The sequence below is a fragment of the Bos javanicus genome, chromosome 14 (genome assembly GCF_032452875.1).
Source record: "Bos javanicus breed banteng chromosome 14, ARS-OSU_banteng_1.0, whole genome shotgun sequence".
Lineage (NCBI taxonomy): Eukaryota > Metazoa > Chordata > Mammalia > Artiodactyla > Bovidae > Bos > Bos javanicus.
Genome location: NC_083881.1, coordinates 21,889,590 through 21,916,478, shown reverse-complemented (window position 1 = coordinate 21,916,478; position 26,889 = coordinate 21,889,590). Strand labels below are relative to the sequence as shown.

General features: G+C 43.6%; 1 protein-coding gene across 1 annotated transcript; it reads left to right on the top strand.

Moving 5' to 3' along the window:
* The first annotated feature begins 406 nt into the window (after positions 1 to 406).
* Positions 407 to 25,305, top strand: OPRK1 (opioid receptor kappa 1). Its single transcript, XM_061438744.1, has 4 exons — positions 407 to 507; positions 878 to 1,173; positions 14,657 to 15,009; positions 21,505 to 25,305. The coding sequence occupies exons 2-4, from the start codon at positions 917 to 919 to the stop codon at positions 22,035 to 22,037; spliced, it is 1,143 nt and encodes a 380-aa protein (XP_061294728.1). The 5' UTR covers positions 407 to 507; positions 878 to 916; the 3' UTR covers positions 22,038 to 25,305.
* The last annotated feature ends 1,584 nt before the right edge of the window (positions 25,306 to 26,889 follow it).

The following is a 26,889-nucleotide window of genomic DNA, read 5'->3' as shown; positions in this document are numbered from 1 at the left end:
ATTTTCCTCCTCACCCAAAAGCAGACGTGTTCTGAGAACTAGGCCGGCAGCAGTTCTAGAAACACTGTGAGTAACCCTGATGTCCACTCGCACTGGACAGGCGCACCCTTCTTGACCCTAAGTCTGAATCGCCCAGCGGTTCACAGTCAAGCGCCGGGGAGGCCAGGGGCCATGGATGGAGGCTGTGCTTCGGGTGAGCAGGGGGGCGCGGGGCAGGGGGCGCGCAGCCGGGTAGGCGGGGCGGCAGGGGCGGGGTCGGGAGAGGAGGGATGTCTGGGGCTCGCGCGCACTCGCGGCGTCCAGCCGTGTTCAGCTGCCGCCGGTCGTGGGAGCCGCGCGCGGAGTGGCGGGGACGCGCTCGGGGGTTGGGGGGCGGCGTCCGCGGCCAGAGCGCGGGGTCCGGCGCGGGGCTGCGGATGCACGGCGACCCGCGAGTGGGATTCGGGAACGCTGGGTTCCGCGCGGTCCAGCATCGCTGTTCCGCTGCGCTCATCTCCCGAGCCGGAGGTGAGCCTTGGGATTTCGAAGCGCGGTCCTTGGCAGCGAGGGCTCTGCGCTCCAGGGGTCTCTTGTCCCTGGGGTCTCCGGGCCGCAGACTGGGGACAGTTCCTCCCGGGAGCCGTGCCTAGGAAAGGGTGGGGGATTTCAGGCACCAGGGGAAAGGACGGTGCGCTCTCCGCCCCTCCTGGTACCCGCGGCGCGTCTGCTGGCCGGGGTGGCACCCAGAGAGAGGTCCGTGCCCCTGTGCCTCCCTGGGGTCTTCCGGCCGAGGTGGGTATCAGCGGGTCCCAGGCCCCGGCACCGCCGCGCTCGCGCGCTGGCTCGGACGCTGCCAAAGTTCGCTTCTCGGTTCCAGTCGGTTCTCTTGCCCCCGCAGGTGCCGCCTGTCCTCGTCCCGCTGCCGCAGCCGCCGGACATGGAGCCCCCAGTCCAGATCTTCCGCGGTGAGCCGGGCCCCACCTGCTCCCCGAGCACCTGCCTGCCCCCCAACGGCAGCGGCTGGTTCCCGGGCTGGGCAGAGCCGGACGGTAACGGCAGCGCGGGCTCGGAGGACGTGCTGCTGGAGCCAGCTCACATCTCCCCGGTCATCCTGGTCATCATCACGGCTGTCTACTCCGTGGTGTTCGTCGTGGGTTTGGTGGGCAACTCGCTGGTCATGTTCGTGATCATCCGGTGAGCGCGGGGTCCCGGCGCTACAGTGGCCGCAGCCGGAGGGAGGGTCGGGCTGGTCACCAGGACGCGCGGAGGGATGCCAGCCGGGTAGTGGGGACCCCATTCCGTCAGGGCTCGGGAGAGGCTCAGAGGGCGGCCTCTTCGAAGTGAGATTTCCTGGGAGACGTTTTGCTGTGGGACTCGAGGTTCGCCCAGGACGAATCCAAGGGACCAGAGGTGACTTGAAGGTTTAAGGGTGACCCTCCCCTGCGCCCCAAATCCCTGCAGAAGGCCCTTCGGATGGAGATCATGGGGTGTCCCTGCAAGGGACAAAGTCGGTGTCTCCTGGAAAGGAAACTAGTCCAACTGCCTGGCCTTTTGCCTGATTGCCTGCACCAGTTTGGAGCACTTTGTTTTGCCCTTGCAAATATTTCTTTAGGTAAAATTCATGCCCATGCCCTGAAGAGAATTCGGGATTTCCTGTGACTCATCAGAATGATGTTATGGTTTATGAAGCAAATCCAGTATACTATTTAAGTACCCACATGTGAGCCTTGTAGTACTGACATGCCATCTTATTTGTTTAGAATGCTGGTCACTTTGGTACCGAAACCATCTAGTATTTGGCTCCTAAAGTATGGGTGCTGGAGGTTTCCAAAAATTGTTTTGCTTTTTATCCCCCACCGTGGGAACTGGAGCTTTCTTTTTATTGTTCTTTTGTGGGCGCACTGAAGTCAGCTTCCAATAATAAATACCTAAATATCTGCATATATGCTAATTTTCTGGAAAGTGAAGTGATTTCTATTTTGGCCTCTCATAACAAAGGAAGCAAGAAAAAACAGAAATCCTACCATTGTTTGGATACCCTTTGAGAAATTTCCCTTCCTGGGAGACTTTATGGTTTTCAGCTGCACATTTAAGAGTGAATATGAAGATGAGACGTTCCTGTGAATAAAGGAAGGATGCAAGTCACTCTACTTAGAGGCATAGAAAGGATGAACAACTTTTTTTTGGATCTTGACTTTAGTTTTGAAACATGCTGTTTATTTATTATGAACTTTAAAGACAGAATCTGCAGTAGCATGAATCTTTCAAATACCTGTTTCATTTCTCTCTCTCTCTGACTTGGGAATGTCACCTCTTTTATCCTCATCTGTGCTACAGAACTGAAAACCATCTTTTAAGCCTCCAAATACATATTATAAAGCTCTTTTCACCTACAATTAGTGTCTCTAGCTTGGTGACCTTGCTTTCCACAATTGCTTATTGCCTTCCACTGGACTTCTATCAGTGATGAGTACAGGCTACAGAAGTAATATTTTACAAGCAAATTGTTCTTCCAAATCCTTAGTAATTGCAGGGCTACTCTCCATTAGAGAGAAGATTATAGTAACCAAGAGAAAAGAAAAGACAGCTGTACTCTAAACTATAATTAAAATTTCTAGGAGATCTTTGCTACAGAGGCTGTTGTTTTACAATAAAACATTGTTACAGAGAAAGGGGATGCCAGGAGCAAACCCACTCTGTTCCTGCTCCATCATACTTAGGTGCTTGAGTGAAACAGATACACGTTACTGTCACTTGAAAGAGAACTTGAAGTTTTGAGTTTGAGAGGGCTTTTTAAGTTGCTCTATAACTCCTTGTATAGCCCTGCAGTCTAGGATTAAAAAGAATAAAGAATCCTAAAATATGTGAAAAGATAACTCCATGGGGAGCATTAGACATGTCAGAAAGAAAAAAGAGTCACTGTAGATTGACTAGAATTTTTAAGATAAATACAAAGAAATATAAATATAAGCTAAATATGTCTATCTCAAAGACATCCAAGACTAAAGTTTGTGAAAAGGGGATAAATTCAGCTAAAAATGCAAAAAGAGTTATAGAGTTCATGTAATAATATTATGCATCTGCCCACTCCATTTGATAGTAAATGAGGAGCGAAGAGTTCTATTATCATCTTGGAAAGCCAAATATCAAAACAATAGTTGGCTTAAATCTATAGCAAAGAGCATTAAGAAGCATTTAGAATTTGTTCAGACTGATACAGGGCCAGAGAATTGAAAAATAAAACCTCAGAAGAAAACTTGATGGATTTGGGTTTATTTTGCAAAGGAGAAGAAAGGACTGAAGGTTGGAGCCAGGCATCAGACACCGTGTGCTCATCAGAACTTAGAGCAGAACCAGAGGGTGGAGTTCAAGTGTGGCTTTTGTGATTGACCTTGGCTGAACAATGTCACTTGAAAAGATGGAGGATCACTTTTGAAAAGGATGTTACTTTAAAATATTGAACTTGCCTAAGGGTCCTGGTTGAGTCATCTAGGAAATCACCCTAGAGATGGAATTCAGATGCTCGGATGGTGGGGCAGGCACAGGTCTGGGATGGCCATCTCAGACCTGGGAGGATGTGAGGATTGTGGAAGAAGCATTGACTGCTTGTAGACCTGCCTTACAAATGGCTCTTCCTTCAGCACCTGGAATGTCATCCAGTATCTTCTGAAGATCATCTAATGTTTCAAGGATTTTCCTCCTTTAATGTGTAGCAACTACTACAGTTGCCCAGTGTTAGGGTTCTGTAACCTTTCACTGTGAACACCTTAAAATTTAAGCACTGCAGCCTCCCTCTCTCCAGGTAAAGGAGTTTGTGGTCCTGGCTCAGGAAGGTCTTACCTCAGCCCTTGATTCATGTCCTTGAGTCCCACCAACACCTTGGGGTGCCCATGGTGATCCTCAGGGTCCTAACCCCGTGTTCGCTTCACCTCTCCTGTGCAGGTCACCTGCAGTGAATGCTATGATGCCCACCCAGCCCACGCCTGGGACATTGCCAGGCAGCCCCACCTCTGGTACCTTATATTCCTTTTCCCAGCCTAACCACAACTTCCAACACATATGGCTGTCTCCTCTCTTGGTGAAAACGATTAACATTTAATGAACACCTAATATATGTACTCTTGCCTGGAAAATCCCATGGATGGAGGAGCCTGGTGGGCTGCAGTCTATGGGGTCACACAGAGTTGGACACAACTGAGTGACTTCACTTTCCCTTTTCACTTTCATGCATTGGAGAAGGAAATGGCAATCCTCTCCAGTGTTCTCGCCTGGAGAATCCCTGGGACGGGGAGCCTGGTGGGCTGCCGTCTATGGGGTCACACAGAGTTGGACATGACTGAAGCGACTTAGCAGCAGCAGCAGCAATATATGTCAGGCTGGTAAAGCTGTGTGGTGGTTGGTGGTTTAGTTGCTAAGTTGTGTCCAACTCTTGTGACCCCATGGACTGTAGCCAGACAGGCTCCTCTGTCCATGGGATTCTCCAGGCAAGAATACTGAAGTGGGTTGCCATTTCCTTCTCCAAGGGATCTTCCCAACCCAGGGGTCAAACCTGCATCTCTTGTGTCTCCTGCTTTAGCAGGAGGATTCTTTACCACTGGAGCCATGTGGAAAGCCCATGGGTATGTTTCCACATACCCATTTAACAGATTATGTTCCCTTAGCTAACGTCCTTTCTTCCTCCTGTCTGTCTTGGGTAAACCTCTTGGAGGAATAACCCCTGCCCATCGCTTTGGTGTCGTCCATCTGTTACTCAATCAGGGCACTTGAGTTTCCTCCCTGATGCTCGTCTCTCAGACGTGTAGGTCTCACGTCCCAGGTGATGTCTCAGGCTGGCTGTCCCTCAAAGTCCATGGGGATTCCACGTGCTGGACCAATCTCACCTTCTCCTTGACTTCCTTCCACACACAATGGGTTTCTTGTCAGTCTCCATCACAGGCTCCTCTTTCCTGATGTGTCCTAAATAATCATCTTTTCCTGAGCCTTCTTAGCTTTCTTTGCACTCTCTTCATATTAGTCAGGATTCAACCAGAAAAGCAGAACCAGTAGGGGATATATGTGTGTGTGTGGAGGGGTTTACTACAAAGACTTGGCTTAGGTGATTGTGGGGGTGGCCAGTCAGGTCTGTAGCCCTGAGGATAGGTGTCAGGAGAGGCAGAACACACTTCCAACATGGAATCTCTTCTTTCTCAGAGAAGCTGTATGCCTTGTGGTTAAGACCCTTTGACTGATTAGACCAGGCCCACCCAGGTACTCTAGGATCATCTCCTTTGTTTAAGATCAACTGATAACGGACTTTAACCACATCTACAAAACACCTTCAGAATAGCATCTTGATGAGTGTTTGAGTATTTGAAGACCATAGGCTGGCCAAGATGGCTCATCAAACTGACCATCACTCTTGATGGTATTATCCATTCTTGTGGCTATAACTGTCAGGGAAACTCTGAACAGTCCTAAACCTGTGTGTCTCTCTTCCACTTATTCATCCCTACTTCACACTCATCTGCCCTCCCTCCTTCTGGATGGTTCTATGGGATTGTCTTGTAGGTTTCTCAGATTTCTAGTGAATCTGCCTTGCTAAGGCTGCCATAACAAGGACCACAGACGGGGTGGCTTAAATCACACAATTGTGTTCTCTGCTTGCAGTTCTAGAGGCTGGAAGTCCAAGATCAAGGTCCTGGTGGGTTTGATTCCTGCTGAGTGTCTCTGCTTGCAGATGACTGCCTTTTCACCCTGTCCTCATGTGGTCATCCTTCTGTGTGGACATTCCTACTCTCTGTATTCTGATCTCGTCTTATAAGGACACTTGTCAAGTTGGATCAGAGCCCATTTTACCTTAATTTTACCTCATTTCATCTCTTTGTGCTCAGTCGCTTCCATTGTGTGCAACTCTTTTTGACTGTATGAACTGTAGCCTGTAGACAGGTGCCTCTGTCTATGGGATTCTCAGGCAAGAATACTGAAGAGGGTATTTTTGTTTGTTTGTTTAATTTAAAGAAAAGCTTTACTCTTATAAAGGTATGTTTCTTTTTAAATTAAATGTAAGGATAGTGTTAGTCACTCAGTTGGGTCTGACTCTTTCCGACCTCATGGACTCTTTGCCACCCCATGGCCTTGTAGGCTCCTCTGTCCATGGAATTCTCCAGGCAAGAATACTAGAGTGGATTGCCATTCCCTTCTCCAGAAAATGTAAGGATAAGCAAGGAAAAATTATTAGAAAAAGTTACAGGAAGCAGAAAATTATTTGGTCCTTGATCGTATAAATTGTGCCTTTTCTTATTAGTTTTCATTAATTATTTGCTATCACAATAAAGACACAATAAAGGGATCAGTCTTCTGGTGACCTTGTCTTGCTCGTAGAAGACTTTGGCTTCCCTGTAATTCAGCCTGGGCAGTGTTGGAATATCCCCAAAGGGGTAACTTTGTAAGGGGTGTATTCCAGATTCTCTTAAATGTTAAGGGAGCCGACTTAGATCATGTCACCTGAAGACATGCAGGGAGACGTGAGAGGAAAGACAGAGGTGCGTAGTCGTCATTAACTACTCACTGCTTCCTGTTCAACTGCAGGCTTACCTTAGGCTTTGATTAGAAAAAAATAAGTATGTTGTAATTTATCCTGATCCTCTCTTGGAATCAGTGCTCAACATTTCCTTTAAAGCAAGCATAGGAAAGATAATTTCAGAAATTATTTTCAGAGGAGCCTATCTTAAATGTCCCAAAGTAATTTTACTGTTTGACAAGCTCTTAAAAGAGAAAATTGGCTTCACTGCCACTGTTTACAGGATTAGCTAAATGAGATTATTTTCTTCCGTGTGGGACATGTGGTCACGGAAGCCCAAATCTTCATGGAGCTATTTCAGAGATCAGAGACTGCACAGTTGCTTGAAAAGGAAGGAAGGAGGAAAGGAGTAAGGAGGGGAGGGAGGGAGAAAGAAAGAAAGAAAAAGGAAAAAAAAACAGGAAAAAATAAAAAGAAAGAGAAAAACAAGCAACGTGGTTATCAGGTCAGAGCTCCTAAGATTTAACAGACTCAGGCAAAGTTGTAGTCTTTAAAATCACTTTTGGATGGTGGTGCCAATACAGTTTTTTTGGCGCCTGTCTTAGTGTTATTTTTAGGAGGGACTGACTTCTCGCTGGGAAATGGCAGCTTCTATCCATTTTCTGCCCAGCGATGTCTTTAGGCAGCAGGCAGCATCTTCATGAGAACTGGGCAGTTGGCATCGCCTTCTCCCTAGGTTAACCTGTGGAGACACTCAATTGTTGCTGCCCTGCTTCATGGGAGATGTGCCTCTGTGCTCAGCTAAAAACCTAAAATCGTATGTCTGCGAGATGGTTTCCTTTGTAAGATTTGGCTTCTGTGTTTCAGAGGTAGAAGGTTTTACAGGCTTTATAAAATACCGGGTTAACAAAAGATGGTTTCAGAATAACACTCATGTATTCCTCAACAGAAAATCAGCCAATGTATTTTGTTTGTTTCTCTCTTTGGCTGGAATGCTGGCTTATATCTTAAATAAGGAAGACTTACATGAGAAGAATGGATTTTAGGAGTGGGGATAATATTGTAAAAGGCTTATGCCTTTTTATTTAACTCACTCCACTGACCAAGCAAGTCAGCATTTAAATGAAAAATGAGAAAAACATAAAACATGTGGATGAATTGAGATACCCCAAAGGAATTGATCTGAAGTTGAGCGGGGAAGCCTTCAGACTAAGCATGGCTGGACTTACGTGCCTTTAGAGATAGGCTGTAACAATCAGAGCGATTTTCCGAGATTCTGTTGAATATTAACTCTTCTAAGTTCACAGCACAACTCTAAACTCTGCTTTGCTGTGTTGCTTTCCACCTAATGCCGGGGGCTCTTCCTTTCCACAGAAGACAGAGCAGGAGAGTGACCTTGTCGCTTCTGGGTAGCACCCTGTGGCTCACCTTAGCTAAGTCAGTTTTCGGTATAAAAATGGGAAAATAATTCCAGAAGTCTACATACGTCTAGGTATCCAGAGAGTTGTACACTAGGAAACACTGCATCCGTCATTTGAGATTCGTAGTAATAGTTTTCTACCTGCTGGTGTTGTTTAGTCACTAAGTCGTGTCCAACTCTTTGAGACCCCATGGACTGGAGTCTACCAGGCTCCTCTGTCCATGGGCTTTCGCAGGCAAGAATACTGGAGTGGGTTCCTGCATCCTTCGTGATAAACTCTCACCCTGTGTGCACTGCTGGACACTCTGGACAGTACCTCCTGGGGAACAGGGCTGTGACTCCAGGAAGGGGAGCACTTCCTGGGGCCCGGGCTAAGGCAGTGAAAGCACTGCTTCAGCACTGCTTCCTCCCCTGCCCCACAGCACCCTCAAGGACAGCCCACCAGGGCCTGAGGAGGTGTCTGTCTGCCTTCTGACTGCACCTCACTGCCAGCCTGGTACTGGCAGTCCCAGGAGTTGGGGCTGGGGTACACCCTGCCCCCTCCTCTGTTCTCCTCAGAGCTTTTGCTCAGCCTGTGGTACAGTGTCAAGGGCCTGATATCTATGTGAATACGACACCTTTAGAATACTATCAGTTGAGGCTATTTCAAAGTCGGATCATTGGAGAAACAGCAGCTCAAATTCCCTTTTTTTTTTTTAAATCACAAGCTACTGCCCTTTAGTGAAGAACCATAATTTCAGTAGTAAACAATCTAAAAGGATGTTTAGCCAATTCATTGAGATGAACTGGAAATATCTGGATAATTTAATGAAGCAAACTTATATTTTTTTTAAAAAGTTTCCCTGAGAATTTGCATCGATACAGCTGTCACATCTGGCTATTTTATTTTACTTTTTCAAATTTTGTTTATTTATTTAGCCAGGTCACATGGCATGTGGGATCTTGGTTCCCTGTCCAGGGATTGAACCCATGTCCCCTGCATGGGAAGCACAGAGTCTTAACTACTGGACCACCAGGGAAGTCCCCAGTGTCTGGTTATTTTAAACATAAAATCTAGAATGCTGTGTATCTGGACAACATGCCCAGGGGGATGAATACGTCATACGGAGAAAAGATGCTGAAGCCCACTCTCACTGTGCTGTTCCCCCACCACTGGTTAAAGAGGGGTGTCTCTTCCCTGGGCCTGCAAAGCCTCCCCTTCCTGAGTTTGGTGTTCAGGCCTTGCGTCTCTTGGTCCAGCCCCGGCTTGTGGGGTGGCGGCCAGCTGCCCGTGGGGCAGGTCACACTGATGTTTTCATCAGATCAGCATTTGTTCAGGTGCTTTCTGTTGGCCAATAGGTATTTGCTGTATTAAAGGATTCTCTTCAGATAATTGGCCAGTAGGATGTTTGCTTTCTTGTGATGTTGAAGCCGAGATTCTGTGTCTACTCAGAAGGCTCACATTTTACTTTTCCCATGGTCTCTCGAATTTGAGGAGATCACTCACTTCCTCTTCACTGAGTTCCCTCTCCTGAAAGCCACGGGCATTGCTCATAGACAAGCTGAAACACCATAACCTGCGTGATGGCCTTTGTCTACCGAGGGGTCACATGCTGTGTTTTGTGTTGATATTCCCTTCTGGCTCCGGCTCTGCCTCCTCATGTCAGATGCTTCCTGCCCTCACAAGGTGCAGTTAACCACACTTACCAGAATGTCTCTCAATCTTCAGCTGCTGGAAGGAACGGAATTCCGAGTATCCTGTCATTTCTCTGGTACAGTTTCTGACTCCTTAAGAAACTTTGGAATATGGCCCTCAATTCCTTTACTTATTAGAGATTACATTCTCCTCCTGCCCTCAATCTTTCCCAGCGTCAGTGTCTTTTCCAGTGAGTCGGTTCTTCCCATCAGGTAGTCTATTCTTCTGATTTGTGTTACAATCTTGACTCAATTAATTTAGAAGATCCTGGGGGCAGGATCTGTGTCAACTTGTTTTTCAGTCGCTTCAGTGTCCAGGATGCTGCTGTGTATGGAGTAGGAGCTAAGACTTGGTGTTGAAATGATGAGAAGATGTGGCTGGGGAGGGAGCATGAGCCAGCTGAAGAGTAGAGAGGATGTCAGCCTGGCAGACGAGGGCAGGGATGAGCCACAAAATACCAAAATCCACAAAACCAAGAATGTGTCTGTGTTTAAAGATATATGGTGATTAGCCATCAAGATTAAGGGTTTATTATGCTGCACCAAAGCTAAAAAGCAGCTCCTGATTTAAAAAGCCTCATAAAGTTAAGGAAAAACACTGGGGCAGCACACCTCAATAGTAAGGGATAGTAATGCTCCAAGAGTAAAGTCTCTATTTGGATTGTCTGCACCGGGCAGGTGCAGGGCAGGACAGGAAGCCATGAGCCTGCAGTGTCACAGGGTCAGTTCCTCCCTCGACAGCCATGCTCTCCTAGAATCTCTGCCTGGTGATAGGTTCTGAGTCAGTTTCTCCTGCGAGAGCCTTGCTCTCCTAGAATCTCTACGTGGTGACATTGGTTCCTGAGAGCTCCACAGATTCCTTTGTTCCCCTTGATATCACACCAGCATGTATGGCTACCAGTTAAGAAGCCACTCAACAAATCTCTCTGACAAGGACTCAAGATCTTGAGTTTATGTGTGATGGGGAGATTCTAAGCTCCCGGGGACACCATCCATGACCTTGCCCTGTGCTGACTTCCTCATGGCTGGCACCCTGGGCTCCCTCCTGATCCTTTCGCTGGCCTCCTTCCTGCATCCCACTGTTGTTACCAGGTTTGTGACACTGGCAAGTTTGGCGGGTACAGCCTACACACTTTGCTCTCTTAATGCCACACGCTCCTGCAGCGTGTATGCCAAAAAGTGCAGCCGCCTGCTGCCAGCCCACCCCCAGCTGCTCCACACAAGCCAAGAATTCCCACTCACACAGTGCCATTTTACTTGAAAGACTTGTGAGTCTTTGTCAGGCAGCATGGATGAAATGGAAAGTGATTTCCTATCTGATTGTGGTGAGAAAGCTTACTCGTTTATTTCCGCCAGCAGACAGATAATAATTGAAATAACACATGCTGTTCTGTTCTGGTTCAACGCAAACAATACCCATACCCAGGGGCTCAACCAGGTTGTCTTTGAGGTGGGGGAAGGTCTTAAAATCCTGTGTTGACTGGATCCAGTCCAGTGGAGCACATAAAAGACTTGATATATATTCCTTGTACTCATAGTCTATTTGTTGTTAATACTTGTACCTGTTGAGTTCTCCTTTTCAGGGTTGTAGGCTTGTAAGCACGTGTCTTCCAGAGCCCTGGAGTGGGGGCTGAGACCTGCTGCTCCCTCCTTGTCCTCCCACAGGGCCCTTCCCTCTCTGACACTAGAAAAATCAATTTACTCTCCTGAGTCTACTTTCTTCAGCCATATTAGGGAAAAGGCATACATGCCCTGGGCAACTCAAAGAGCAGTTGTTGTGAAAATCAAATAGGATATGTAGAAGTCAAAATACTGGGTGGGATTTGTAAGTTATGAAGTGCTGCAGAGATGCAAGAATGTGGGCATGACCTCAAATCCCTGGGTCTGAGTTCCTGCAATGCCTCTTCTAACCATGCGACTCTTGAGACATTTACAACCTCCTGCGGTTCTCAGTGCCTCGTTTCTAGAGTGAAGATGCTGTACCCACCACGTAGAGTCACTGTGAGGACTGAGTGGGATACGGCATGTGGAGCGCACAGCAGAGTGTGACATAGGGAGTGTTTGGAGATAAACGGTTATTACGATTAGTGTCATGAGCATGATCCACCTCATGCTCAGACATCGGATGTCAGCAGATGCAGGGGTCTCCACAGCAGGGGCTGCCAGCATCTCCCTCCGTCCCTGGCAGACACCTTTGGCCCTTGGGCTGTAACAGAGAGCCCCTCCAGGAAGTGTATGGGGAGAGATTGTTTCTTGGGGAGCACCAACTTCCACTGCAATTAGTTTAATTGCGATCAATGTCATTTATAGACATGTTTGTTGCAGGTAGTCATCTGTCTCATTCTGAGATCTGATGACAGGGTTTGAACTCTTTGAAAGTTCAAGGCTTAAGCAATTTCACACATCTAATAAAAATATTTTTGAAAATCTCAGGGCAAGTTATCATCCAGTATTTTTTGACTACCTGAAAGACACATATGCTATTTTATTGTAACTCATGTGTCTTTCTATTCATGGTGTGCTAGTATGTAAGGTTGCAGGCTTTATTTTTACTTTTATCTTTCCTATTCAAGCTGAAATGGGTAAATACGACCAGAGGTGTTAACTACAAACTGTGTTCCCTTCTGCTTCCTCTGGTAACTGGTAGCTTCCACCCATATTAGAGCAGGGAGAGGAGCTGGAAGCATGCGATAAATTCCAGACAAAATCCAGATCAGGTGCCTTCCCTTGGTTATCTCAGGACCACTCTGAGATAAGTGTTAAGTTTCCCATTCCAGGGTAGGGAAACTGAAACTCAGGGTTTTTAGTGACCTCTCCAAAGTCTGTCAGTTGGAGGGAAAACTAAGGACTAGAACCCAGGTCCACCTAAATGTGTAAGGCAGAGAACATCAGTCTAACTTTGTAAAGATAGAGGAGAATATCATGTTACAAAACCTGAGAGCAGAAGTCACAGGTGTTGCTGGCTCAAGTCTTTGCTGGTATTAGGGATTGAAAGAGTAAGAGGCTGGGTTGTAAGATGCATTTTTCAAACATAAAACCATATTTTTAAGAAGACAGTATTTGAACAGATAATGTTCCCTAGTGCTCACATGGTAAAGAATCTGCCTGCCATGCAGGAGACCTGGGTTCAATCCCTGGGTTGGGAAGATCACGTGGAGAAGGGAATGGCATCCTGCTCCAGTGTTCTGCCTGGAGAATCCCATGGACAGAGGAGGCTGGTGGGCTACAGTCCATGGGGTCGCAAAGAGTCAGACAGGACTGAGTGACAAACACACCCTCCTACACCACTCATAGGACTGTGAATGGGTGTAGCCACTGTGAATAATCGTATAGAGTTTCCTTAAAAATTAGAGCTGCCATGTGGTCCTGCAATCTCACTCCTGGGCAGATATCTGGAGAAAACTCTAATTTGAAGAGATGCATGTACCTCAGTGTTCTTAGTAGCACTATTTATAATAGCCAAGACATAGAAGCAACCTAAATGTCCACTGACAGATGAATGGATAAAGAAGACTCGGTTTATATACACAATGGAATATTACTCAGGCATTAAAAAAAAAAAAAGACAGCACAGACACAGTGATCCACAGATACCACTTGGTAATACTTTATAGCCCAAGCAGAAGTCATTTTCTGTAATCAGCTCCTTACAAATAACCTTCAGTTAAACTCAGGGCCCTAATATGGAAAAAAGTCTGGCTCCTTGAAGATACATGGGACGTGGTTGAATTAATTGTGATTAGGTCCACAACCCTGAGGTGTGTAGAAAATCATTTCCCTATGGATTTTCTCACCATATCTTAGCATCTGCCCTCAGAAAACCTGCTGAGGTAGTCTGGAACATTTCCTGCCCTATAGATCCCTGGGGAAGCATTCTGTAAGTAGAACAATCTTATTAATTCAGTTTTAATAGAAGAGGCAATTGTTCTAAACTTCATGTGAAAATGGAAAGAAGTAATTTGGGCTTAAAGGCAATCTTTCTGACTTATTTTGAAATTTTCTGTTCCCTCAGTTGGAAGATGAAACAAATTGTGTGCTTCATAAACCTCTCAAGATGAAAGTGAAAGGAACGTATTTATTTCTCACATACCATACCAGATTATGTTTCATGCTATACTGTGTATAAGAGAACTCAGCCTGTTTGTTTGTTTTTTTTACATAACACATTTAAAATTAAAAGCTGTAGGTCACTGGTTAAAAAAATCTACACTTGGTTGTGTTGTAGTCATTGAAATGGAATTATTTTAAAAATAAAAAACCATTTAGATTTTCAAAAGACATAATTACAATGATTGATTTCTCAAAGTAATCTTAAGGAAAAGTTGGGTATGTTTTATCTTTGTTTTACACAGTGGAAAAAAAAAAAAGCATTAAAAAATAATGAAAGCCAAGCAATCTTGTATAGGATTACAATGTTAGTCACAAAATAAAGACCTATATGACACACAAGTTTGTTGACAAGATCTATATGTATATTTATCCACTTGTCTATCTATTCTCGTTTCTTTTGTTTTGTTGTTTTTAGTTGCTAAGTCATTTCCAACTCTTTGTGACCCCAAGGACTGTAGCCTCTTGTGTCCATGGGATTTCACAGGCAAGAATAGTGGAGTGGGTTGCCATTTCCTCCCCTAGGGGTTCTTCCTGACCCAGGGATTGAACTCGCATCTCCTGGACTGGCAGGCAGATTCTTTACCACTGAGCCACGAGGGAAGCCTACTTGTTTCTTGTGCTGTTGTTCAGTCCCTAAGTCATGTCCAATTCTTTGTGACCCCATGGACTGCAGTACACCAAGCTTCCCTGTCCTTCACTATCTCCCGGAGTTTGCGCACACGCATGTCAGTTGAGTCAGTGATTATCCAACTCATTTTTTTACCCTTTTACAATTAAATAGATTTTGGAACAAAGCACTAGAATAAAAGCTAAATAAAATTGGAAATATTTGCCCATTTTTCTACTACCCCCAATGTCTGCATGATAAATACATAAAGAATAAGTGGATGAAACATTCAGTAATTGAGAGAAACATTTACCTCGTGAGTATGGCATGAAGATGGAAAGAAATGATCTTGTTTCTTGTCTCTTAGATACACAAAGATGAAGACAGCAACCAACATCTATATCTTCAACCTGGCTTTGGCAGATGCACTGGTGACCACAACTATGCCCTTCCAGAGCACGGTCTATTTGATGAACTCCTGGCCCTTTGGGGATGTGCTGTGCAAGGTGGTCATCTCCATCGACTACTACAACATGTTCACCAGCATCTTCACCTTGACCATGATGAGTGTGGACCGTTACATCGCCGTGTGCCACCCCGTCAAGGCTCTTGACTTCCGCACACCCCTGAAGGCGAAGATCATCAACATCTGTATCTGGATCCTGTCTTCATCTGTTGGCATCTCTGCCATAGTCCTTGGAGGAACCAAAGTTAGGGAAGGTAAGGGTGGCTGTTTCCATAAAAAAAAAAAAAAAAAAAACTCTGTGATTTATTTTGTCCTTGTTCATAAAATAAAAAAATCATTGGAGTATAGCTGATTTATTGAAAAATTATTGAAGTGTGGTGTAGTTTCAGGTGTACAGAAAAGTGATTCAGCCACATTATTTCATTTTTAGAATGTAGCTTCTAGTTATACAAACTCTTAATTTGGGAGTGAGTAGGACTCATGTACAGAAGAAAAGCCAAAAGCCAACAGAAATATAATGCCTAAATTCATGGAAAATGAGAAAGAAAACAATTTGCGTTCCTTCCTTTGTCTAACACAAGATGGGATGATGGCGTGGCCAGAACACAGACACCATCCTATCCCCTACTTAGAAAGTGCTTATGGAACCTGGAGGGGTGAGGACAAAGTAAGGAACCACAGGCATGTGGATTTTTAAAATACAATTTTGTCGCATCCTGGCAATTCTAAAATATACTTCGCTCTTCTTTTTCCTCCCTAAAAAGGGTCCTAAGTCATTAAAGTCATAGGCTGCCTCTTCACTCTTTTTCCTAAGGGGTTAATTTCCATGGCAACTTTATTTGGTGGTGGTTGTTGTTTAATCACTAAGTCGTGTTCGGCTCTTTTGCAACCCCATGGACTGCAGCGTGTCAGGCTCCTCTGTCGATGGAATTCTCCAGGCAAGAATACTGGAGTGGGTTGCTATTTCTTTCTGCAGGGGATCTTCCCAACCCAGGAATCAAATCCATGTCTCCTGCATTGGCAGACGGGTTCTTTACCATTGAGCCCTCAGGGAAGCTTTCTTCTGAAGGTAAGTCAGTCAAAATCAGGTTCACAATGGATGATAGTACAGATGAACGAAGCCATCAAACTTTGGACTCATTGCTTTTCACCCCATGCAAACAGGACTTGATGTTTTCTCTGTATTTCCAGGACAGTGCTTCTGACTCTGGGATGCATGTTAGAATCACTTGGAAGTTCACCTTTAGAAAAACTCTGCTGCCTGGGTCCCTCTCTGGAGGGTTCAGTTTAATTGATCCGAGGCACAGTCTGGGTGTCAAGAGTTTTAAGATTTCCCCAGATGACTCTGACCTATAGCCAAGGCAAGAACTTCTGCTCTAGGAATTTAGCTTTAATAATGAAAGATAAAGCTATGAAAATATCTTTGTTTTAATATAAATTCACTGGGGTGAGGGGAGCTATTTATTGCCTTAGCAGGTGTCTAAATGCTCCAGGTTATGAGAGAGGTTCATGATACCTGTGAGTACAGATAAGCAGAGACTTTCCGGGTCATAGTGGAAAGGCAGGTGCTAAAACCATAGCTTCTCCTGCATGGTACACATTTTCAAATGAAGCATAATCTTTTTTCTTTTAAAATGAAGTTACAGTGTAAATACCACAGATGTTAAGCTATAATACTTGATAAATTTTAAGAAATGCCAAGCTTTATTAGAGAAGAACTTTAAAATATGATTAATTACACTAATTACATCACAATATGATTAATTTAATTACTATTTAGTATTAATTACATTAATATGATTAATGGATATGAATTTGAGCAAACTCTGGGAGACAGTGGAGGACAGTGGAGGACAGAGGTGTGCTGCAGTCCATGGGGTTGCAGAGAGTCGAGCACAACTTAGCAACTGAACAACAGCAACAACAATTACACATAGGATTTTGCTTCTTCATGCACACAACACATGAAATAAAATTGCAGGAAACTCTTCTGAGCCTTAGGGGTTGGTGTGTAATAACTTAGGTTCAAAAGGAGATGCTCCATGAACATGAGAAGACTGGGGTTAATAATAAAAGAAGAGAGACTGTTTTTCCCAGGGCAAATAAAGAATTGATTTTTACATTTCACATTATACCTGTTGACTTAACCACTACTCCTGTAATTGTTGTCAGAAAATGACATTCTCGAGGAATTGGGTTTCAATTAGGTTTTTTAAAGGAAATAAAGATAGATGCAGGTTTTCCTGGAAGGAGTTGCTGTAGATGAACGTGTGCAGATATGATGGAAGAAAAGACGCACCAGTGTCACCAGGGGATTAGTTTGTGCAGTAAATAGAGGAGGAAGGAGTGAAAACTAGTCTTGTAGAAAGGCTCCATCCTTTCTGTGTGTCTTTTATTTTGTAAAGCACACTTGTATTATGTGATGAGAGAGTGTCTCCAGGCCCGCTAGCCTGCTCACTGTGGTGTGCTGCATCACATGCGTGTCCAGATCCTGGCAGACCAAGGAGTCCTTTAGGTCATCTCCATGCCCTTGAGGCAGAGCTGACTGGCACTGGTGATTCACAGAGTCACGGTTGTGGAGAAAACTCGCTGAAAGGAGCCAGGTGTCAGTGCATTAGAACACAGCCACCTGGACAGGAAGTCTCAACCCATGCATCTTAAATGCTTGGATGCATCCATCTGGCACTTGACTTTTCTCGTAAGGAGGCTTTTCTTTAGCCCCAATCTCTGTATCTGTTATTGGTCTAATCAGACCAATGTCTGTGTCTTCAGATTCAGCCTGGTAGGCTGTATGTTTCTAGAAGTTTATCTGTTTCTTCTGAATTGTTCAATTTCTTGGCATATAATTGTTTAGTGTCACCTTTTATGATCCTTTGTATTTCTGTGTTATCGGTTGTAATGTCTCCTCTTTCATTTATATTAATAATTTTACTTATTTGAGTCTTCTTTCTTCTTAGTGTAGCTGCGGTTTTGTTATTTTTTTTTTTTTTTTAAAAAGCTGTTTTTCTATTGTTTTCCTAGTCTCTGTTTATTATTTCTGATTCATTCTTTCTCATTTCTTTCCTTCTACTAACTTTGGGCTTAGTTTGTTCTTTTTCTAGTTCCTTAATGTGTACAGTTAGGTTCTTTATTTGAGATCTTACTTTTTTCTTCATGTAGCTATTTATCATTATAAACTTCTCTCTGAGAACTGCTTTTGCTACATCCCATCAGTTTTGGTGTATTGTATTTCTTTTTCATTCATCTCAAGCAATTTTTTATTTCCCTTTTGATTTCTGTTTCCACTCCTAGGTTTTTAAGACTGTGTTGTTAAATTTCTACATATTTGTGAATTTTCCATTTGTTTCCTGTCATTGGTATCTATTTTCATGTGGTCAGAAAAAATACTTGATATGATTTTGATCTTCTTAATTTGTTAAGACTTGTTCCATGTCCTAACATATGATGTGTGTGTATATACATATATGTATATATACATATATGTACTGTAGACTATTTCATGCACACTCAAGAAGAATTTGTCTTCTGCTGCTCTTGAGTGAAATGTTTTGTGTATGTCTGTTAAGTTCATTTTTAATTTTTTCAAATCTAGCATTTCTGTATTGATTTTCTATCTGGATTATTTGCCCCTTGTTGAAAGAGTGATATTGTATCCCCCTACAATTACTGTATTTCTATCTATGTCTCCCTTTAGTTCTGTGTATATATACTTTGTATATTTGGGTATTCCAATGTTGGATGTATCATTCAGTTACTAAATCACTACTTAAGTGATTTAAATCATTAAACATTTTTGAGTTCCTACTACATGCAAGAGAAAGCTGATTCTCAGAGCTAAAAGATTTCCCCAAATTAAACATCAGCCCTTATGTTGCCTTGATTATCTTATCAAATTACTCTTCCATAATGACTACTGCACTGAGTCCATATTTTCAAGGATTTCCATGTGGTATTCATTTGTTTATTTAACAATTTATTCTCCTCAAACACCATATGTTCCTGCCTCCTTGTGTGGCAGGAATTGAATATTATTCAAGGCAGACTGGGTCCCTACCCTAAGATAATTTACATTCTGGATAGAGAGAAAAACACTGGGAAAGGCAACATATTATTACGAAGAGCTACTGTCTGGTTTCTCTCTGGCTTCTGTCTTTGAATAATGATAAAAAAATACAATGAGTATAGTCTGCTGCTGCTGCTAAGTCGCTTCAGTCAAGTCCGACTCTGTGCGACCCTATAGATGGCAGCTCAACCAGGCTCCTCTGTCCCTGGGATTCTCCAGGCAAGAATACTGGAGTGGGTTGCCATTTCCTTCTGCAGAGGGTAGTATAGCGGGAGAATACAAATTTCAGAGAAGAGGACTATTCAAATGGATCTGCCTCTGTATAAATGTGTTTTTTACAATTGTATTTACTTATGTATTTATTTCTGGCTGTGCTGGGTCTGCACTGCTATGTGGGCTTTTGTCTAGTTGTGCCAAGCAGGGGCCATTCTCTAGATGCTGTGCACAGGCTTCTCTTTGTGGTGGTTTCTTTTGTTGCTGAGCACGGGCTCTAGGGCAAGCAGTCTTCAGTAGTTGCGGCTCCTGGGCCCTGGAGCACAGGCTCAATAGCTGTGGGGCACAGGCTTAGTTGCTCTGCAGCATGTGGGATCTTCCCAAATCGAGGACTGAACCCGTCTCTCCTGTATTGGCAGGTGGATTCTTTACCACCCAGCCACCATGGAAACTCTGTATAAATGTCTTTAAAGTGACATTCAAGCTGAAGTCAACCACAAGAAAGACACTGTTGGAATACACAGAATTTAAGCAGGAAAGAAAAAACCTTCAAAGAAGCCAGATTGCAATGTGCCATCCTAAAAAGTTGTTTAATAAATACATTTTGAACTATGATTATAGTGGTGAATTTTTTAAAATGTGATTTTAACTGTTCTTATTCCCATAAATACTAAAGCAAAAACTGAGAGATGCTTGTTTGTTTCTTTTAGTCTTCCTAGTAATAGTACTTAGGACAAGAGCTTTTTAGGGAATCAAAAATTATAAGTTAATCTGGGAGTTTTCATTTACTATTGGAAGGTTTGATCTGGTATTTAGTTGATAAAAATGACTCTGAAACAGTCGTCTTCATTAATTGGCTGAAATGATTGTATTCTTTGTGTTTTAAAGCATGTCTAATTGAAATTCTAAGATAGATTTTGTTTTACAAAGGAATATATGATTAGGAGCACATTAAGATGTTTTAGAAAACATGATTAATAGAGCTGTTTCACTGCTTGAAAAGTATCCTTATGCTATTTTTGTAGCAGATTTTCCAATGTCAGAAGACACGTTTTCATTATAAAAACTACACCTTAGTATCATTCATTGTTTCTTTATCTGTAAGGAAGAATCAGGGCAAAAAGAATTTAGCCTGCTCTGGGCTCAGTGGCTAGAGCTTGGGGAGGGTGGGTGGCCTCTGGGAAAATATTATAAAAGGTACTTGTCCTGAGTCTCTGCTCTTTCTAATATTATGGTCACTCCAAAGAGAATGCTGTCCAGCAAAGAACAGCAGAGCAAAATAAAGTCATTTTCTAAGTAATCATATATTTGTTTTCCCTGTTACATAGTCAACGTTGGCAAAAGTAAAAAACTGATTCATGAATTTCCTTGAAGATGATAGTACTGACTCTCTTCTTCCTCCTCCCCTTTCTTCTGTTTCCTTTCATCTCCTTTTCTCCTCCTCCTCCTCTTTCTTCTTCAAAAGTTTCCTCATGTTTCAGCAATGATTTTAATCACAATGAGTATCACTGGTTCTATTAAATCACAGCAGCTGGGTGATATTTAGACAAATTTTGTTTACATGCTTGCTGCTAAGTCACTTCAGTCGTGTCCGACTCTGTGCGACCCCATAGACAGCAGCCCACCAGGCTCCGCCGTCCCTGGGATTCTCCAGGCAAGAACACTGGAGTGTGTTGCCATTTCCTTCTCCAATGCATGGAAGTGAAAAGTGAAAGTGAAGTCGCTCAGTCATGTCCGACCCTCAGCGACCCCATGGACTGCAGCCTACCAGGTTCCTCCGTCCATAGGACTTTCTAGGCAAGAGTACTGGAGTGGGTGCCATTGCCTTCTCTGGTTTACATGCTTATGGACCTACATAGTGATTTCCTGTAAACCACTTAAGGTTTTTCTGACAAGTTGGCTTTTTTGTTAAGTCGAACGGCTGGTTTTGCAATATTTTATCATTTATTGCAGATAGGAGAAGGAAATGGCAATCCACTCCAGTATTCTTTCTTGGAGAGTCTTTTGGGGGCTACAGCCTCGTGGGCTACAGTCCATGGGGCGCTAGAGTCCAACACGCCTTAGTGACTAAACCACCACTAGCTTTTATTGCCAGAGCCTTAGATCTGGGAGAATTGTTAATACATGGGTGTGCAAGTAAGTACTCCTGCTGTAAATTAACAGGGTAGCTCTCCTGAAAATAGTCGGCATCAAACCAGCCTCCACAACTAGATAATTCGTACTGCTGGCTAATCTTATTTACTCTATAGCAGTGTGTTTGTTACCAGTGAATGGTAACCTTTCTGACTTCATTGTTCTATGTGTGGAAAAAAAAAGATGGTTAATACTCACGGCCCTCATTCCTAGCTTGGTGATCAGCTTCAGGTAATATCACCTCGCCATAATTGGACCTTTGTAATGAAAGTAATTGAAATCCACATTTGAAACCCTTGGCTAACGGATTTCCCTTTTGTGGGTTTGTTCCCTCCTGCAGACATGGAAGTCATCGAGTGCTCCCTACAGTTCCCAGATGACGACTACTCCTGGTGGGACCTGTTCATGAAGGTCTGTGTCTTCGTCTTTGCCTTCGTCATCCCCGTCCTCATTATCATTGTCTGCTACACCCTCATGATCCTGCGGTTAAAGAGCGTCCGCCTCCTCTCTGGCTCCCGAGAGAAAGACCGCAACCTGCGGCGGATCACCAGGCTCGTGCTGGTGGTGGTGGCGGTCTTCGTCGTCTGCTGGACCCCCATCCACATTTTCATCCTCGTGGAGGCCCTGGGGAGCACCGCCCACAGCACGGCTGCCCTCTCCAGCTACTACTTCTGCATCGCCCTGGGCTACACCAACAGCAGCCTGAACCCCATTCTCTACGCCTTCCTTGACGAAAACTTCAAGCGGTGTTTCCGGGACTTCTGCTTTCCCATTAAGATGAGGATGGAGCGCCAGAGCACAAGCAGGGTCAGAAATACTGTTCAGGATCCTGCCTACGTGAGGGAGGTTGATGGGGTAAATAAACCAGTATGACTAGTCGTGGAGATGTCTTCTTATAGTCCTCCGGGTAGAGAAGAGTTCAATGATCTAGGATTAACTCAGATTACTACCGCAGTCTGAGATGGAAAAGGAGAAATTTTAACAAACTTTTAGAAATCTTGTGGTTCTGAGATTGCAAGATGCAGGCTGTATTAGTGACTCAGGTCAGTGGAAACATCAGGGCCCTAGGAATGGAGCATAGGAGATCTGAGCGAGCAGATGCAGCCCCTTCTAGGGCAGAGAAGCGGTGCTGACTCCCAGTTCCTTTGATGACCCAAGAAATAAGCCTTTTTCTTCTGGTTCCCTACCTTTAGTTCAGGACCCATTCTGCTGAGATTTACCTAAGCAACGTGGTGTCAAAAGCTCTATTTGGGAAAAAGAAAAATGCAGTGATTTCAGAGCTTCGTGGCTCTCCAGTCCGGACACAACTTCAGACAGCAATGACCTCAGTAAGAAGAAGACCCCTGTCCAGGGCCCTGCCCAGCTCACTTTATGCCGAGTGGACATGCATTTCCTGCAGCTGCATGGTGAGGATTTCAGCTTAAGACCCCACCCCTGGGGTGTCTGCTGTTCATGTGTAGCAGAAAATTATCCTGATGTTTACGAAGTTATTTAAATATACAAAAGGTATTTTCTGACATCATTTAATTTCTTGAAAACTATGGTTGGTTTGTTTCTAGCATGCTCTTCAGACAGATAACCTCATGATAAAGCATGTCCTGTTGTTAAGAGACACAAAGTGGTTTCAATACCACAAAAAATATGTACAGTTTCATCTGTAAATAATAGTATACGTGCAAATAAGGAATGGGCTTGTCTTCCCACCAAGTGGCTTCCCTGGGACATGCTGATGAAATCCTGAGTCATTTAGGGCTGATGCAAAGATGTTTCATTGATGCCTAAGCTTTTGTCTGGGATCAGTCATGTGTCACATCCTCTGAGTCCCTGAGCACTGTCAGCCCTTTAACAGGGCTCAGAACTCATATGTTAATGAATCAGGAAATATTTAACTCACTCCCAGGTGGTAGCCTTGGCAGAATCTAGTTTATAAGCAGTATCTTTTTATGAACATATCACTATTACCAGATTCTCTCTGTTCATGGAAGGAGGGCATCTTGCTCATGTGAATCTTGAGATACTATTTTGTGGCTTTTAGCCGGAAGTGAAATTGATCCTAATTGTGGGGGAATGAGGACATTATGTCATTCTCGGTGCTGGAACATGGCTGGCACAGTATTCCGCGAGGAGCACACCTGCTGAGGATAATGCTGGCAGGGGGCACATTTAGAGTAATTTTGCTAGAACTTCCAGATAATGTATAACTTCTTCCTTCTTTCCCCTGAAACTTATGGTTTCGAGGTAATGGCTTTTTCTGCAGTTTGCCTGGGCAGAAGAAAGGGCTAATTTAGAAATAACACCCATCTCTTCTTTAAGCCTGTATGTTAGGGCAACACCCTCTGGAATTTATAGCAATGTGAAACGTAACTACAGACATTACTACGTCTTCAAGATGTGTTCACTGTGGACTTTCTACTGTGTGTACACTCTACGTTTGGAAATGTACCTTGCATGGGAGGTTTTTATGTGGCTCCAGAATTTCATCGTGATGTGTGTGCTGAGTCGCTCAGTCAAGTCTGACTCTTTGCCACACTATGGACTGTAGCCTGCCAGGCTCCTCTGTCCATGGGATTTCCTAGGCAGGAATACTGGAGTGGGTTGCCATTTCTTCCTCCAGGGTTACTGTGATGATGTGTTTTGTGTTCCAAATTTTCACAGCACCTAACATGGATGGGTGAAGACAGCAGGGCAAGGTTTTCCCTGATGAAAATGAAGTGTTCTTTTGAGCATTGCTTACATTTCATTGATTTTCTTAGGTGTCCTTGTATTCTTATAACTGAAAGCACATAGGAATGGCCTGAATATTGGTTGGCTTTCACCCTGTGGCTGAAAGTTCTTACCATCCTGTGGGAGGGATATTTACATGGAGAGTAGTTCCAGGAAGAAATCCTGCTGATGTGGGAAATAGGAAAACCTCCTTAAATTCACATTGCACGTGTCCTCACAGTGTCTTGCCATGACTGGAGTCTAAATGTTAGACTGAACATTGTGTAGCTCTGAGCATTATGTAACTCTTCATGTGTGAGTTTGCACCCCAGGAGAGAGAGATACAGCCCTCAGTGCTCATGAGGTCATGGTGTTCTAAGCGTCTCCTTTGTCATAAGCACGTTTGTTCCCAGACCGGAAGAGGAGAGGATGGCTGTGTCATTTTAGGGCAGGACTTTAAAGAATGATCAACTGAATCACATTTGTTAGGAAAAGTACCACTTACACAGATGTATTTCTTTGTCAAAAGTGTGTATGTGTGTGTGTGCAAGTTGAGTGTATGTGTGTGTGTGTGTGTGTGCATGTACCATGTGTGACTATGTGTGTGTCTGGGTCCCATCTCTTGATATTCCTGTCTCACATCACAGCAAGGAGTGCAATATCTGCTGTGTCTCTTTAGGACCAGAAATGCGTGTTTCTAACCTTGAATTCAATGTCCTCCATGAATTCTTTCCTCCCTGGTAAAATCTTCTTGGAGACAGGACCTAGTGAAGGGTCAGGAAAAATGCATAAAAAGGAAACACCTTACAGCCATGAGGATAAAAAAAATTCCTGCAATTCTGACCTGAAGGAGATTAAGAACCACCATTAGTGTCTTGGATTACTCTTATGAATCTGGATGCATCCCCTATGCAAAATTTGAGTCAAAACTCTAGGCTTAATATTAAAAAGGAAGCATAGTTTGGAAAGATAGTTTTCAAAAATCAAGGAAAATTCACAAAAGTCTTAAGAAAATGGTTTCATTTCATGATGCAATGCTGAGAAATGAAGTCCTTAAATCTGCATAACTGTTATCCAGGCAATTTATAGATGCTTTCTCTAGTATTGGGGCATAAGATAGGTAACTGGAATAAAAGGAATACATCAGCTGGCTTTAAATTAGAGCTTTTTAAGGAGAAAACTGTGACAGGGTTGTATGTCCATTCAGTGGGGTTTATTTTCCAAGCAAGAGCTGTTTGGAAGATTCAGAATAAATAGGAAAATCTTATCCCCAAAGGCCATGAATCTGCTTGCCCTAAGGCAGTTTTCTTTTCTGAGACAGGCATATTTATATATTCTTTAATGTATATGATTTCTATCTTGTACTTTGTGATGATTATGCGTTGTATATATAATTGTGTGCCTTGCAAGAAAATAAAAACTGTACCTGCTAAAGTCACAGCCTTTCCATTACTGTGCTCAGTCATCTGCTCTTTAATGGCTTTAATGATGCTGCACTTCAGCAAGAATGATGCTCACTGAGTCTCCAAAACAAACTGTTGCTTTAATTTTCCATCCACAACAATGTTGTGGACAGTTAATGGAAAAGAACAGAACAGGTGGGAATCTAAAGTGTGTGATCTTAAATTCTGAAACCCACTTAGGGCTTCCCCAATAGCTCAGTTGGTAAAGACTCTGCCTGCAATGCAGGAGACCCTGTTTGATTTAGGGTCGGGAAGATCCTCTGGAAAAGGGATAGGCTACCCACTCCAGTATTCTTGGGCTTCCCTTGTGGTTCAACTGGGAAAGAATCTGCCTGCAATGCGGGAGACCTGGGTTTGATCCCTGGGTTGGGAAGATCCCCTGGAGAAGGGAAAGGCTGCCCACTCCAGTGTTCTGGCCTGGAGAATTCCATAGATTGTCTGATCTATGGGGGTGCAGAGTCGGACACGACTGAGTAACTTTTACTTCCACTTTTACTTTATCAATCACTTAGGAAAATGCATTTGTTTCCACAGTAATGCAACCATGATTCCAGAATCGATGCATACTGCCTTCACTATGAAAAGCCACTATTTCACTATGAAAAGTATGTGCAATTCAAACTCAAGCTGTTCCACCAATAAAAACATGAAAAAATCAAATACTCCTGGAAACGCATGCAGCTTCTGTCCTGCTTCCAATGAAATTCACTGTCATGAATGGTCTCTAAACCTCATGGTATTTGAACACACAAAGAGCAATGTAAAATTAGCATCTTGACAAAAGAAAGATTTTTTTTTATAAATAAAAACTTAGGGAAGGAAAATGAAAAAGGGACTCCTTGGTAATTAAGGAGAACATACTAGCAAGTTGTAGTCTCACTTAGAGGAGCACATTTCTTATTACTATTTAATTGTTAACTCAGTTTTTCATTAGAGATTGGAATTCAAGTGTGTTATAAGATCCCCTTTTTGGTATATCCTTCAGCTTGCTAGTAAAAGAGGGACCAAATAGAATTGGAAAAAGTCTAAGGAAGCAATAGTTTTTCATTTAAAACAAGGTCCTTTCCTTGAGCAGGATGCTATGTATTTGGTTGTAAAAATGCTGGAATATGCGGAACATGATTAGAAATTTATTTTTTAAGGAAATTGTTAATTTACTTGACTGGAGGGAAAACTCAACATATAGTAAATTTGGGGCACTTTGTTTGCCTCCTAACTCAGGGATGTGGCGTGTCTCAGGTGAGAGACACAATTGGACTCAACGCTCAAATGATGACTTCAGGGTTTGTTTCACTCCTCATGTCTTTGTTCTGTGTTGCCTTCATGTTCAGGCAGTCTCTCTCTAAGGGTGGTACTGGCGGCCCCAGGCTCACATGGTCCTTACAGCTCATGATACCCAAGGCTCAGAAGGGCCATCTATTTTCCCATACATCCAAGGAAGGGATTCCAACTGCCCCATCTCCTAGTCAATCCCTATTGTTGTGGGGTCAGGGATGCAGTACTCCATTGGCCAAAACTTGTTTATGTGTTCTTCCCCACCAGCCCCAGGGGTGTGCCAG